Below are 13,814 nucleotides of genomic sequence, written 5' to 3'. Positions count from 1 at the left end.
CACATATATCGCTGTGGTATGATGTCTTTAACTCTTCTGGGAAAATACCCAGAAGGGGAATAGCTGGGTTAAATGGGACTTCCAATCCTAGTTTTGTGAGGAATCTCCAAATTGATTTCCACAGTGGTTTCACCAGTCTACACTCCCACCAGCAGTGGAGTAGGGTTCCTTTCTTCCCACAGCCTCTCCAGCATTTGTTATTGGTTGATTTCTTGATGATAACCATTCTTTCTGGGGTGAGATGAAATCTCAGTGTTGTTTTAATTTGCATTTCTTGAATAACTAATGATGTTGAACATTTTTTCATGTATTTATTTGCCATTAGTATTTCTTCATTTGAGAATTGTGTATTCATCTCAGATGCCCATTTTTGGATTGGGTCTTTGAATTTGGGAGGCCTGATTTTTAAAAATTCTTTATATGTCCCAGATAGAAGTCCTTTGAGAGGCAGTTGGCTAAAATTTTTTCCCAACTTGTGGATTTTCTTTTTACTTTATGGGTGATTTCTTTAGATGTGCAAAATCTTTTCAGTAAGGTGAGATCCCAGTTGTTGATTCTTTGAAGTATTTCCCGTGAAGTTTGGTTTTTGTTCATGAACTCTCTGCCTGCCCCATTGTCGTTAAGATTTTCACCTACTTTCTCTTTCAATAAATTTAGTGTTTCTGTTTTAATATTTAGATCTTTGGTCCATTTTGACTTTAATTTAGTGCATGGTGAGAGACATGGGTCTAGTTTTGGTCTTCAGCATGTGGAAAGCCAGTTTTTCCACACCTTTTATTAAAGAGGCTATTTCTTTGTTTTGAACATGTTTGGCCCCTTTGTTGAAGATAAGGAGACTGAGTGTGTTTGTAGTTGTATCTGTATCTTTTAATCTGTTCCATTGATCTTCAGGTCTGCTGTTGTGCCAGTACCGTGCTGATTTTATCACAGTAGCTTTGTAATATAATTTTAAGTCAGGAATTGTGATGGAATTGTGATCCTGCCTTTCCTTTGTTTCCCAAGATTGCTTTTGCTGTTCTAGGTCTCTTCTGGTTCCAGATGAATTTTGGGAGTTTTTTCTCCAGATCTGTGTGGTATACTAATGGTATTTTAATTTGGATTGCATTTAATCTGTACATCAGTTTTGGGAGTATGGTCATTTTCACAATGTTGGTTCTTCCTATTCATGAGCAAGGAATATCTTTCCATTTTCTGATATCCTCTTTGATTTCTTTTTTCAGAGTACTGTAATTTTCATTGTATAGAGCTTTTACTTCTTTTGCTAGATTGATTTCTAAGTATTGCATCTTTTTAGATGCTATTGTGAAAGGTGTGGTTTCCCTAATTTCTGTCTCAGTCTGTTTGCTACTTGTGTACAGGAATGCTATTGACCTTTGAGTGTTCACTTTGTATCTAGCTATGCTACTGAATTTGGTTATTAAATCCATGAGCCTTTCCAATGATTATTTTAAAAACATGTAATGAGTAAGAAGAAGAAATATGCTTCACACCTGCATTTGCTATTGTGTGACACATAAGACTGTGTGTATGTTTCTTCTGAGCTTACAGTTTTGGTGCATTGACATTTTTGTTTCTATGCCAATGTCATAATTTTAAAAGCCTTTTATTAGTTCAATATATTTTATTCTTTAGTTATAAAGTTATTATTATATATTAACCTGTCAACTAAATCATGAACTTTCATATGTCAGAGTAACAATTTATTTATTACTGTAATTCCTGTTTGAAGTGGGTTTTTAGTTCCATTTACAGCTGGGCAAACTGGACTTCCAGAGATTCTGAGGCTTGCTTCAGATCAACTGTCTACAAAACCTATGAGCTGGAGGTAGAACTCACTTTCAGTTCTTGAAAGTCTTGTTCTTTTCATGTAGCAAGTGGACGCTCATTCAGTAGACATAAGAATGCCAGAGACCCATATTTCTTTAGATTCCTATGTGTTTATTTTGCCAAATTAAAATTAGAAGAGAGTTGTTTAGAAAACTGGAGTTTAATATAACATTCTGATAAAAATTTTTAAGAACTGTTCAACTAAAATTTGTTTTGTTTGAGTCATTGAATTAATTAGCTGCTGACCTACAAAGTGCACATCAGAAGGACATTCTTTGAAATTGGTTGTGATAAACATGTTCTGATATCATAGCACATTCTAGGTTTGAGATACAGATGTCAGAATGACAGAATAGGTGTAGGCAAAAGGGTTCATATGTTGTTTTGTGGGTGTGACAAATCATCATGCTAAATCATGGAAACACTTAATGCCCCTTTTCATGCTTGGTAGTGTGAGATTCTTGTTTGTCTATATGAAAATAAATGGAATTTTACTCTATCTTAAAACACATGGTAGTTCCTGTGTGATTATTCTCATTTGCTCAACATCTGAGAACATAGAGTCTTATGCACAGGAAGGATTTTGACAGTGCCTGTTAAAACAATTGAGATATGATCTTTGGACTATTACAGCGATCAAGCAAAGAAAGCAAAGAACTGAAAATGATATTACAGGGCAATTTCTAAAAGACAAGTAGAAATGGTGCTAGTGAAGGTTTAGGGAGTGATTGTTTTGATTGCATGGGATTAGGAAAGGCTTCTTGGATGAAACTGCAGTTAATATTCCTCATAGTGTGGATGGAATTTTGACTTCCAGTATTTTGTAAGTGAAAATGGAATGTCAAAGCAGATATAGGGAAAAGGTTCAGAGGTTGTCTTGTGGGAATGTCAAATCACCATGTTAGGCAGAAGCAGCTAATGGTCCTGTAATGAAAGATGAAAGACAAGGCATTATCTTTCTATAAGTCTGAAGAAGCCACACTGATCTGAGTCCAGGCATACATAGTCCTAAGATACAAGGTAATTCTTATGTTTATGTGAAAAAGCAAAGAACCAAAACACATAACTTAAGCTTCAAGAACAAAGTCACGGTTAGATGCTTTCTTCTACACTGACTTACAGTTTATAGTAGTTAAGACAGGAACAAGAACAGGCAAAGGGACCCCTGGAACAGTACAGAGAATATGGATATATTGGATAGTGTATGCTGATAGCTTTATAGCTAAAGAATAAAAAGATGCTGCCCATGAACACTTTACTTACGGCAAGCATAGTGAGGAAAATAGAATATTTACAACAAGGTGTTGGACCCGTAGGATTTCTGCACAAAAATTGATCAAATTTTACCAAATCACAGAAGACCCATTAATATAATTTCCAGGGAGAATGGAGAGCAAAACATGAATGTGAAGGACAAAAAGCACATGGATGATAATATCAAAGAATCTTTATGATATCTTGTAGAGTATTATAGTAGGGACTTTTTTTTTAACAACAGGCCACAAAACTCCTTAACATCAAGAAAAATATACTATGAACCACATGGAAACAAATTTCAATATATCAACAGTAAATATTAAGCATGAACATGGAACTCATAAGAAAATATATTTACAATGCACTTAGTTAATTTATATCTAAAATATTTGAATTAGAAATACTCAAATATGCTGGGAAAATATGTGGGAAGACACTTTGAATATTGGAAAGTTTCCCAGTTATACTAGAAATCAGGAAAGTTACAATGCAAGGTGCAACGAGATACCATTGTATACTCTTCAGAATGGCTAAAATAGTAACTCCTCATGTGTGTGGTTCTATCACTTTGGAAACACAGATTATCCTCTCCGTTAATATAAATGTGTCCCATATGGCAAGGTTGCTTTATGGTTCTCTTCAGCTTGACAAAGTTTCATTTGGATTATTGGTCCCTGATTTTTCTTTTCTTAGAACACTCACTCAGTTTAGAAAATTTTAAACTGAAAGTTTTAAAGTAAATTCTTCCTTGATTCTTTTGAGATATAAATCTGCCATTCTCCGCTCAGTTTTACAACCCAGAAATATCTTTCTGAAGAACTTGTGAGCTATTTCTTGAACATACAATCATCAGAAAATATAGTACCCCCGTGTTGTGGTCTCTGGGGGACCTTAGGAAATCCACGATGTCAAAGCCTTCCCTGAAAAGAATCAGAATTTCTGAAGACTTTCTGACTTTAATTTTTGGCAGTTAGCAAATGCAGATGGTTTAATGACATGAACTGTCCTTTTGTCCTTCCCAACAGCCTCAGTATTAACTAGTATTAACCTCTTCTGTACATTGTATTAGTAAAGCTAAATTCAGGTATCACCCCTTTAATGTAATTGTTCTGAATAAAGTTTTCCTTGTTCATTTCACTCTACCTGGTACAATTTTAGTTTGAAAGTTCACTTAAACAGTGTGACTCCCAGACATATTCTCAAAGAAATGCAAGCTCACCTTTGCCAAACTAGATAGAACAGGATGTTCACTGAAGAAAAACTCTTACATGTCAAAAACTGGAAATCACTCGAATCCCTAGTGATAAAATAAAGAGAAATATTTGAAATATTCGTACGACAGAAAACTACCAGCAATAAAAATTTATAAACCACATACTCACTTAACAAAGGATAGGGTCACACAAAAATGTAGATAGTGGTGATCCTGAAGTTTGTGTGGGGATTGTGGTTACATGTTTTTACTGATTTTGTAATAACTCGCTGAGCAATACACCTAGTATATGTGCAGTTTTCTGTAAGATCTTCTGTTATTTGTCAGTAAAAGCTTCAAATTAGCATAAGAATTCTGGTTTCTGGCCTGGAACATATGAACTGTATGAATACCTTCCTGAATTAGAAAGTAATAGAAATTTCTAGGCATTTGCAAATGACTTATGCTCATGGGGCTTCTCTCTAGTGTGAGTTATTTCTTGTATTTGATGTGAAACAACTGAAGACTTTACTACATTATTTATATTCATAATGCTTTTCTTTAGCAAGCCAACATTCCTTATACAGTTTCACTATAGTGTGAATCCCTTCATGACCTTGAAAAAAATCCTTGAATGTTTTTTCATAGTCTTTACGTTAATAAGGTTTCTTTACAGGGTTAGTCCTAAATGAGAACTGAAGTGAGACGTCAAAGCCTTCCTTGAAAAGAATCAGAATTTCTGAAGACTTTCTGACTTTGTTTATATTCGTGGGATTTATCTCTGGGGTGTGTCTTTTTACATATTTAAAATGAACAGAATGAGGAAGGCATTCCCACGTTGCTCACGCTCAGACAGTTTCTCTTCAGTTTGGGTGTTGTCAGTTGGGATGTGCTCTGTAAATATTATTTTTTGTGTTTATAGTGTTTACATCTTCAATATATTCACTCATACTTTGTTGACATGTGCTATCATTATCGAGAGAATAATATTTAAATGTTCAGCTCTTGAGGATTTGTTTCTCTTTGGAGACACACAATCTTTGCTTTGTCTACTTTGTGGCTTTGCTTTTAGGTTTATAAATATTGAGAATGGTACATCTTTTTGATACGTTGACTGCAGTGTCATCATGGAATTACATTCTTTTTTTTTTTTTTTTTTTTGGTTTTTCTCTGATACCAGGAATTGAACTCATGACCTTGCACTTGCCAGGCAGATGCTGTGCTGCTGAGCTGAATCCCCAGCCTGGAATTACATTCTTCACCTTGGTAAATTTCCTTAACATATGTTTAGTCTGATGTTAATATAACTACAAAAAGCCTTCTCCTTTTCTGAGATAGATATCTAGCAGTTACAATCAGCAACTGGGGAAATGTGGGAGTTTGTAGAGAGTGACACAAGCTGCTCCTGATGGGATAACGAATAAAGCTCACCACTGACATAGCTGAACATGTGTCATCGGCTCTACAGTTTCTTCTCTCTCGTGTGACTCCCCCATCTGCACAAAGTCTTTACTTTTCTCCCTGCTTCTCTGCTCATCTAATTAGTATTTCTTGGGATGGTTTTCCTCTTGATAGTATTATTATTTAAAAAAAAATTTCACTTACCTTTCTTGACAGTTCCATCTGAGAAAATTTCTTATCTACTCTGGTTTTCTTCAGAGCTCAATTACTACTTTTTATTTTTACCTAGAGATAGTAACTGCTAGTTGGAACTACTCTTCTATTTTTATGTGTATATATTATCTCTCCAACTATGATGTAGAGCCCTAGTGTTAATAAATATCTGTAGAAATTACTCTGGGTTGAATGATATTATAAATGCTTTAAATAAACATTTTAAATGTTGAAGCAATAACTTCAGTGAATCTTGGCAATATCAATTGCTTCCCTTATTTTAGAGACTAGGGTTGAGCTACAGGTAGGCTTAGAAACTTGCTCAAGTTGACATCATCAGTAAACTGTGGAATTGAGATTTGTGCCTAAATGATGTATCTCCAGGATTCAGGGCACATGCACACACACACACACACACACACACACACACACGTGTTATTTTTATTAGAAATCCTCTCTTTGAGATAAGATAGAGAAATTGAGAGTTGGCCCCAATGTAATTAGGATGGTTTTAATTTTGTCCCCTCAGGTCAAAGCCCTTGAGGTTTAAGCTCTTAGGGGACCTGGCTCTCCGTTATTGAAATCTCTAAAAAAAATGTCCATTATTCTGCACAATGTGAATCAATGCACAGGCCAAGGATGGTGCCTTTGCACCCAGGCCCGTCAAGGTTGGGCTTTGTCTTCTTCACCACATGCCTTGCAGTAGCCATCACCATGAAGAGAGCTGGCTCTTCCATCCTTACTTCTAAAGAGTGATGATTTGTTTTGATGGAGTTAAGGGACACATATAAGGACATCTTTCAAGAAGTGAGTATGCTGTACCTTGGAGCATGTGAAGTTTTTGAAATCTGGTAGAGACTTTGAACTTTGGGACTGGGACCTCACACCCCAGGCTCTCTTAAAAGAGCAGATGTTGGTGTTTTGTTCACATCATCTTCAGACTAAACAACTGTCTGAAAGATTTTTTTCTGAAGTGAATAGACTGCTGTTTTAGTAAAATAGTGATAGCTAGTAAGAATGCATTGTAGTCTTGAATATTGCTGATTTTAAGTGTTTTCACCTGAAAAAGAATGTGAAGTAAGCTTAAATTTTCCATTTCACAATGTACACATATTTCAAAACGTTATATCACACATGAGAAATATATACAATTTTTATCAATTCAAAAAGAGAAATAATTCTTTGAAAAGAGAGATGATATTCTTGAAGAATTCTAAGATTGCAAAATGTTTGTTATTAAAGAAGCATAACAGTCATCCTCTGCATTTTAAAGAAGATGCAATATGACTTACATTAAATAAATAAGCAAATAGTGATTGCACTAAAAATCAACCCAATCTGTATGACCTCTTACTCCCAAACAGCAATGCAGCAATATCTGGATGAATTTAAATGAAATACTTCTGCCATGGCATAGTGCCCATAATAAACTCCAGAATCCATGATTTTGTGACTACTAAAAATGCACTGCACACAACATTAATCAAACAATAGTTATAAGGATAACATAATGACAAACAGAGATGATGGAATTATTATTTACTGCTTGAAAATACTATAAACTGAGTCCCCAAAATAATTATTATATATCTTGAGTTGATATTGCTTTTATTTTCAGAGGACATTCATTGATTGTGTTGTACAAGTCAGATATTTTCATTTTAGTTATCTTACAAAATCATCATCTTCTAGGAGTTTTAAGGAGAATTATATTTTTCCTCATTTGATGAATGAATCATCTAAAAATATTTTCTTGAGGGTTTTTCCTGCTTGAAATATTATACATTTGACATTTCCTGAATATGTTAGTATTACTGCTTTCAGAATAAATGCCTTAAATGAAGTTTATGTAAAATCCATGACATTTTATAAAATAATTATATTATTTCAGCTCAGGCAATACTTAATTTTTTGTCTAATTTTCATCACAGGCTGCTGCCTGAGCTGCAAGACAGGCATCTTACGTTCTCTTCTGGCTTTTTATTCTTTTACTGGAGTTATGCAGTGGGGAAAGTTTGACTTGCTTTCTTTTCTACTGAATAATGCTTGTCTTGATGCCTATTCTACTTCAAACCTATCATAGAGTGAATCTTGTTGTCCCTGAGGGCGTTTCCTTATGAACATGAGCAACTATTGTTTATTTGCCTTAATCTTAAGAATGAGAAACTTTTTGTCAAGTGTGCATTTGATCATTTCCATATCCCTTTGTAAGGGGGAACAGGAAATACATACAGAAATTATGTCTTATTAACATCATGAAATTATTGATACTTCAATAAAGATAATAATCCCCTGCTTAGCTTTTCCTTGTCTACTATGTGGACATGGACATCCCATTGGCTTACAGTACTCCCCTTCAAAAGTGTTCTCAAGTGGGTTTTATTAGATGAATTTGTAAGATGAATTGTGGACAGTGACTCCCTTTTGAAACAATCTTATAACAAGGAGGAGTTTTAGATCACATTGGAAAACTTGAGGGCAGTAGGTATGGAACCCATAAATCAATATTAAATTACCCCAAAGTAAAACAGACCTAACCACTAGGAATCTTATCTAACCCACCAGCTCAATAATATTTTAAAATTGTCTTTTATAGAAGTGTTTAAATAATTTGTCCTGGGTTTAAATACTATTTATAGATGTTCACAGTTGTTTTTTTATGTGTGTGTTTTTGAGACAAGGGTCTCACTAGGCAGTTCAGGCTTGTCTTGAACTCACTTTTATAGCCCAGGCTGGCCTCGAACTCACAATAATCCTCCTGACTCAGCCTTCCAAGTGCTGGGATTACAGCATGCACCACCATGCCTGGCCAGTTCTAATATTTAATTATTGACTTTTTGTCTAGTTGATCTGTCTTTTTGTGATGGTAGGGTATTGAGAATCTCCCAATACACTTGTATTAGTGCTTATTTTATTTTATTATTTTATTTTATTCTAGTTTTGTCTTTTTGAGACAGGGTCTCACTATGTAGTTCGGGCTGGCTTTGAGCTCACTTTGTAGCCCAGGCTGGTCTCGAGCTCAGAATGATTCTCTTGTCTCAACCTCCCAAGTGCTGGGATTACAGGTGTGCACCACCACTCCCAACCCATAGTTGTTTTTTGTAACAAAATATTTCTCTTTATTTTTATGACAGATTCCAAACAACCCCAATGGAAGGGAAGAATCGGACAGCAGTGATGGAGTTTTTTCTCTTAGGCCTCACAGGTCATCTCCATCAGAAGATCGCCCTTTTCGTCTTGCTTCTCTTTGTGTATCTCATCACTCTGGGGGGTAACTTGGGGATGATTACTCTCATATGGCGCGATCACAGACTCCACACGCCTATGTACTTTTTTCTTAGTCACTTGTCCTTTGTAGATGCTTGCTCCTCCTCTTCCATTACCCCCAGGACACTGCGCGATATCTTTGCAGAGAAGAGAAGCATCTCTTTCGTGGGCTGTGCTGCTCAGATGTGGTTCTTTGGTCTCTTTGTGGCAACAGAGTGTTTCCTCCTGGCTGCCATGGCCTATGATCGGTGTACAGCCATCTGTAAGCCCCTGCTGTACACACTCATCATGTCCCAGCGGGTCTGTGTGCAGCTGGTTATAGGGCCTTACGCCATAGCTATTATAAGCACCATGACCCATACAATTTTGACTTTTTCCTTACCCTTCTGTGGCCCAAACATAATCAATCATTTTTTCTGTGATATTTCCCCTTTGCTTTCCTTAGCATGCGTTGACACTGGGATCACTAATTTGGTGCTTTTTGTTTTTGCTGGAGCTATAGGAGTGCTCAGTGGCGCGATCATCATGGTGTCCTATGTATGGATCACAGTGGCCATCTTGAAGATCCAGACTGCCCACGGGAGGTGGAAAGCCTTCTCCACGTGTACCTCCCACCTGGCCACAGTCTCAGTGTTGTATGGGACTCTTTTCTTCATCTATGTCCGACCTAGCTCGAGCTCGTCTCTGGGTATCAATAAAGTGATTTCTCTGTTTTATACTGTGGTCATCCCTGGGTTGAATCCCCTCATCTACAGCTTGAGGAACAAGGAGGTGAAAGAGGCATTCAAGAGACAGGTGAAAAGGAAGCTGTCTGTGCTCGGTGGGTGAGGTAATAGCTATTAGTGCGGTGCCACTGACGGGGCAACATGTGCAGAGAAAAGGATATTAGCCTGAATCGAAGCTTGCGAGTGAGTCCTGGTGCTGCCTGTTCACAGAATAATTGAGAAGTGCAGAAATACTTAAATATTTGTCTGAGTCTGTATTGTTCTGTGGAAGAAATGCGTGTTTCACAGTAAGATGGAGATGAGTTAAATGTGCAAGCATAAAAACGTACTAGAAGCAAATGTAGGTGAATATTTGCACAATTTTGAGTGTGTAAATTTTTAAATCCAGGCTTGCAAACAGCAAATTATGTAGAAAGATCAAAATGTTACATATAATTTCAACAGTGAAATAATGAATGGTAGGAAGTATTTGTGTGCATGTGACAGTGATGAGATCCTATTCCCACTCTCCAAGAACAGCCTCAAATTTACAGCAAAATACAAATAGTGTTGGTAAATGTGCCAACAAATGAGCAGGAATTGACAGTGATAGGAATGCTAATTACCCAAAAATACAGGGAAAATCATTTAACCTCCTATTGCTCAATAAATGAGGCAAAATTAAAATGCCAATGCTATACCTTTTATTGTAAACAATACCTTAATAGATTTTAATCTTGGTGAGGTTCTTATTCATGCATGTACATTCATTTTCTGCTGATCACATGAATGGCTCCATTTCTATTAAGAAATTGGATGATTTCCATTTATAACAGTACATTTATATGGCTCCCCTCATTACATAGTATTATATATTAATTGCACATGGTAATGGGATTTAGTGATATTTCAACATATGCATAACAGCATGCACAGATTAAATCATGGTAATTAACTTTTCACCTTCTGGTCTTTTCTTTATGTTTAGAATCTTCAAGGTTCTTTCTTTCTTTCTTTCTTTCTTTCTTTCTTTCTTTCTTTCTTTCTTTCTTTTCTTTTCTTTTCTTTGTTTCTTTCTTTCTTTTCCTTTCTTTTCTTTCTTTCTTTCTTTCTTTCTTTCTTTCTTTCTTTCTTTCTTTCTTTCTTTCTATTAGTACATGTTTGCTGTTCACCATGTCTATATTCATTTTAAGGAGTAAGTGAGATACTTAACATATCTTGATTCTTTTTATTCCCTTTCCCCTCCCTGCTGTCCTCTCTCCATCCATCTGTAGATCTCTTCCCCCATTTTTATCATTACTATTTTTATGATTATTAGTTACTATCATTTTAGTCCATGTTTGTGGCATACAATGATTACATTCACTGCGCATTGTTGGTACATGTACATGCTTCCCTCTTTTTGGCCTTCATAAAATATGGCATGATTTTGGGAACGATAGTCACCCTCTCTGTTGTATAACACCATACACCATTCTTTCTATCTGATTGTGTGTTGGTGTACTTTATCCAGTCTCTATTAATCTATCCTTACCCCCAAAGATTAATTCTAAAAGTCCTACTTTAGAAATTCAGAGCACAGAAATATAAATCATGGTGCATAAAGATTACAGACAGATCAGCATTATGTGAAGTGTAAAAGAAAAGAGAAATAACACAAATATCTAATATTAGAAAAAAGAAAAGAACATTCTTTTTGTGAAGTGTTTGTAGTAAACAAAAAGAATGAGTCAGGCATTCATGAACTGACCCAGAGAGATCTAATTTATACAGTCACTGCTAGGTCAACAAAAATGAAGATGCAGATCAGCAGGAAGTGCAGGTCACATATGTAAAATGGCAGAGATATATGTAATGAATAAAACGTGCTTTTGATATGAGTGTCCATATTGTTGGAAATAAGCCCCTAGGCTCAATTTGCCAGTGCAAATAATAAAGCACTCACATATGAAGAAATCCTGACAGGGCAAGCTTTTACTTCTGCAGAAGGGCACAAGTACACTCTCGCATGAGGCAGCAGGTATGTGGAGCATCAGGGAAGAGGACTTTTGAATGCCCAACAATGGAAAGCAGCTAACCTTCAAATTCATTGGCTGAATTCCAAGGCTTACAATCTATCACGGTTGGCTGGTGTCAGCAGCACCAGTGGGGAAGGGCCATAATTCTTTGACAGGTCCAGTGCTAAGGGCCACACTAGAATGCCTCAGCGCCCTAGGAATAGAGATAAAATCACAGCGGGACTTAGATAAAAGCCATGCTGTTTTACCCCCATCATTACAATTTTCAGTGTCTTACAGTTCGCTATATCACAGGCTTCAGAGGCAGGGCTGGTCATGTTAAGACTGTTCAGTTTTCCTCTGCATATTACCCAGTGCTGGCAAGCTCTGTGCCATGTGTGTGTGCGGCAGAGCACAAAGAGCCCTAGAAAAACACTTTCTTTGTGAACATGTGGTTGGAGGGAGTGGTCTAGTACGGGCTTAGCACTAGACCTGTGAAAACATTATGAAGTCTTAGCACTCCCTTTATTTCCCTTTCCCATGAGGAGCAACTCTTCAGTTGAAGACAGTGGAAAGTCAAATTTTCCTGGAGAAGCGAGTGAAATACAGCTTTCACAGAAGGACAGTTTCCACTCCTTGGGTTGCTGCTATCACAGGTGCCTCGTACAGGAAAGCTGGTGGATGATTCATAATCTATTGCTCAGCTTTGTGACCTCCAAAGTCAATAATGTTTAAAGTCAACTAAAAGAATGGATGTAGAGGGTTTATTTAGCTTTACCTCAGTTACACTTCTAGTGCATTAGGATCAGCTGTTTTTTTTCCTGTAAACTAATTCCTGATGCTTCCATCTTTTCCCACATCTATACATTCTTTTGTACTCATTTCTGCTCTAAGACACACGTCCCTAAATGCTAGCCAGGTCAAGCTACACACCAGCCAAGTCATACCACAACAATGGTGAACTTCTTTGGGGTGTGTAACAGCCGACCTCTTATGTGCTCTGATATAGGGACAAGGAAGGCTGCTGACTTTTTATCATGGTGAGAAGTTCACTTCTCCAGGGTCAGAGGCTTTAATATTTGAAGCATATCAATGTCATCTGAAGCACATCAGTGTCATTTGAAGCACATCAATGTCATGATCCCAATACTCGGTGTCCAACTCTTTAAAAGCCATGACTTTTGTTATATACAGTGCTTAGTTAAAAATGCAATGAACAATCAATGGCTACAGTGATGAAAGCTTCTTATAGATTCAATAAATCCCCATCAAATTTCCAATGGCATTTTTCGTAGAACTAGAAATATATTCCCAAATTCACATGGAAACACAGAAGGCAGAATAGCCAAAGCAATCCTAAGAAGAAAGAGAAGGGCTTCAGGTATCATTTAATACCTGATTTCAAATTATACCTCAAAGCCATAATACCCAAGACTGCATTATTTTGGCATCTAGAAATGGGATAGAATAGAGAACACAGAAATAAACCCATTTAACTACAGTGATCAGATCCTTGTTGGAAGGGGCTAAAGAGAAAACAGGCTTCTTAAGAACTGGTACTGGGAAAACTGCGTCCATATGTCGAAGACTGAAACTAGATCCCTGCCTCTCACCGTGTCGGAAAATCACTTCGTAGGATCGAATACCTGTGTATAAGACTTAAAACTTTGGAACCGTTGGAAGAACACACAGGGGAAACACTCAAAGTTATAGGCACTGGCAGAGATGATTTGAATAGGACCTCAACAGCTCACGAAATAATAGTGAGCACCAACATTGTATACTGTAAACACGTACTAATAAAAAATTTTAAAAATATTTATATATAAAATATATATTTTAATATATATTAAAACACACCTGGATCATATGCTAGTTCTATTTTTTTGAGGAACCTCCATACTGACTTCCATAGTGGCTGTACTAATTTCTCTCATCAGCAGTGTATAAGAGTTC

The 13,814-nt window shown here is 36.5% G+C and overlaps 1 protein-coding gene across 1 annotated transcript; it reads left to right on the top strand.

Moving 5' to 3' along the window:
• The first annotated feature begins 9,040 nt into the window (after nt 1-9,040).
• On the top strand, nt 9,041-9,985 carry LOC102026776 (olfactory receptor 5G3-like). Its single transcript, XM_005408248.1, has one exon. The coding sequence runs from the start codon at nt 9,041-9,043 to the stop codon at nt 9,983-9,985; it is 945 nt and encodes a 314-aa protein (XP_005408305.1).
• The last annotated feature ends 3,829 nt before the right edge of the window (nt 9,986-13,814 follow it).

The sequence above is a fragment of the Chinchilla lanigera genome, unplaced genomic scaffold, assembly GCF_000276665.1.
Source record: "Chinchilla lanigera isolate Chin_1 unplaced genomic scaffold, ChiLan1.0 scaffold00110, whole genome shotgun sequence".
NCBI classification, from domain to species: Eukaryota; Metazoa; Chordata; class Mammalia; order Rodentia; family Chinchillidae; genus Chinchilla; species Chinchilla lanigera.
The sequence above is the reverse complement of the archived record's forward strand: the minus strand, read 5'-3'. Positions and strand labels throughout refer to the sequence as shown.

Coding starts and splice junctions, on each gene's coding strand:
- LOC102026776 (XM_005408248.1), top strand. CDS start 9,041: ATGGAAGGGAAGAATCGGACAGCAGTGATGGAGTTTTTTCTCTTAGGC.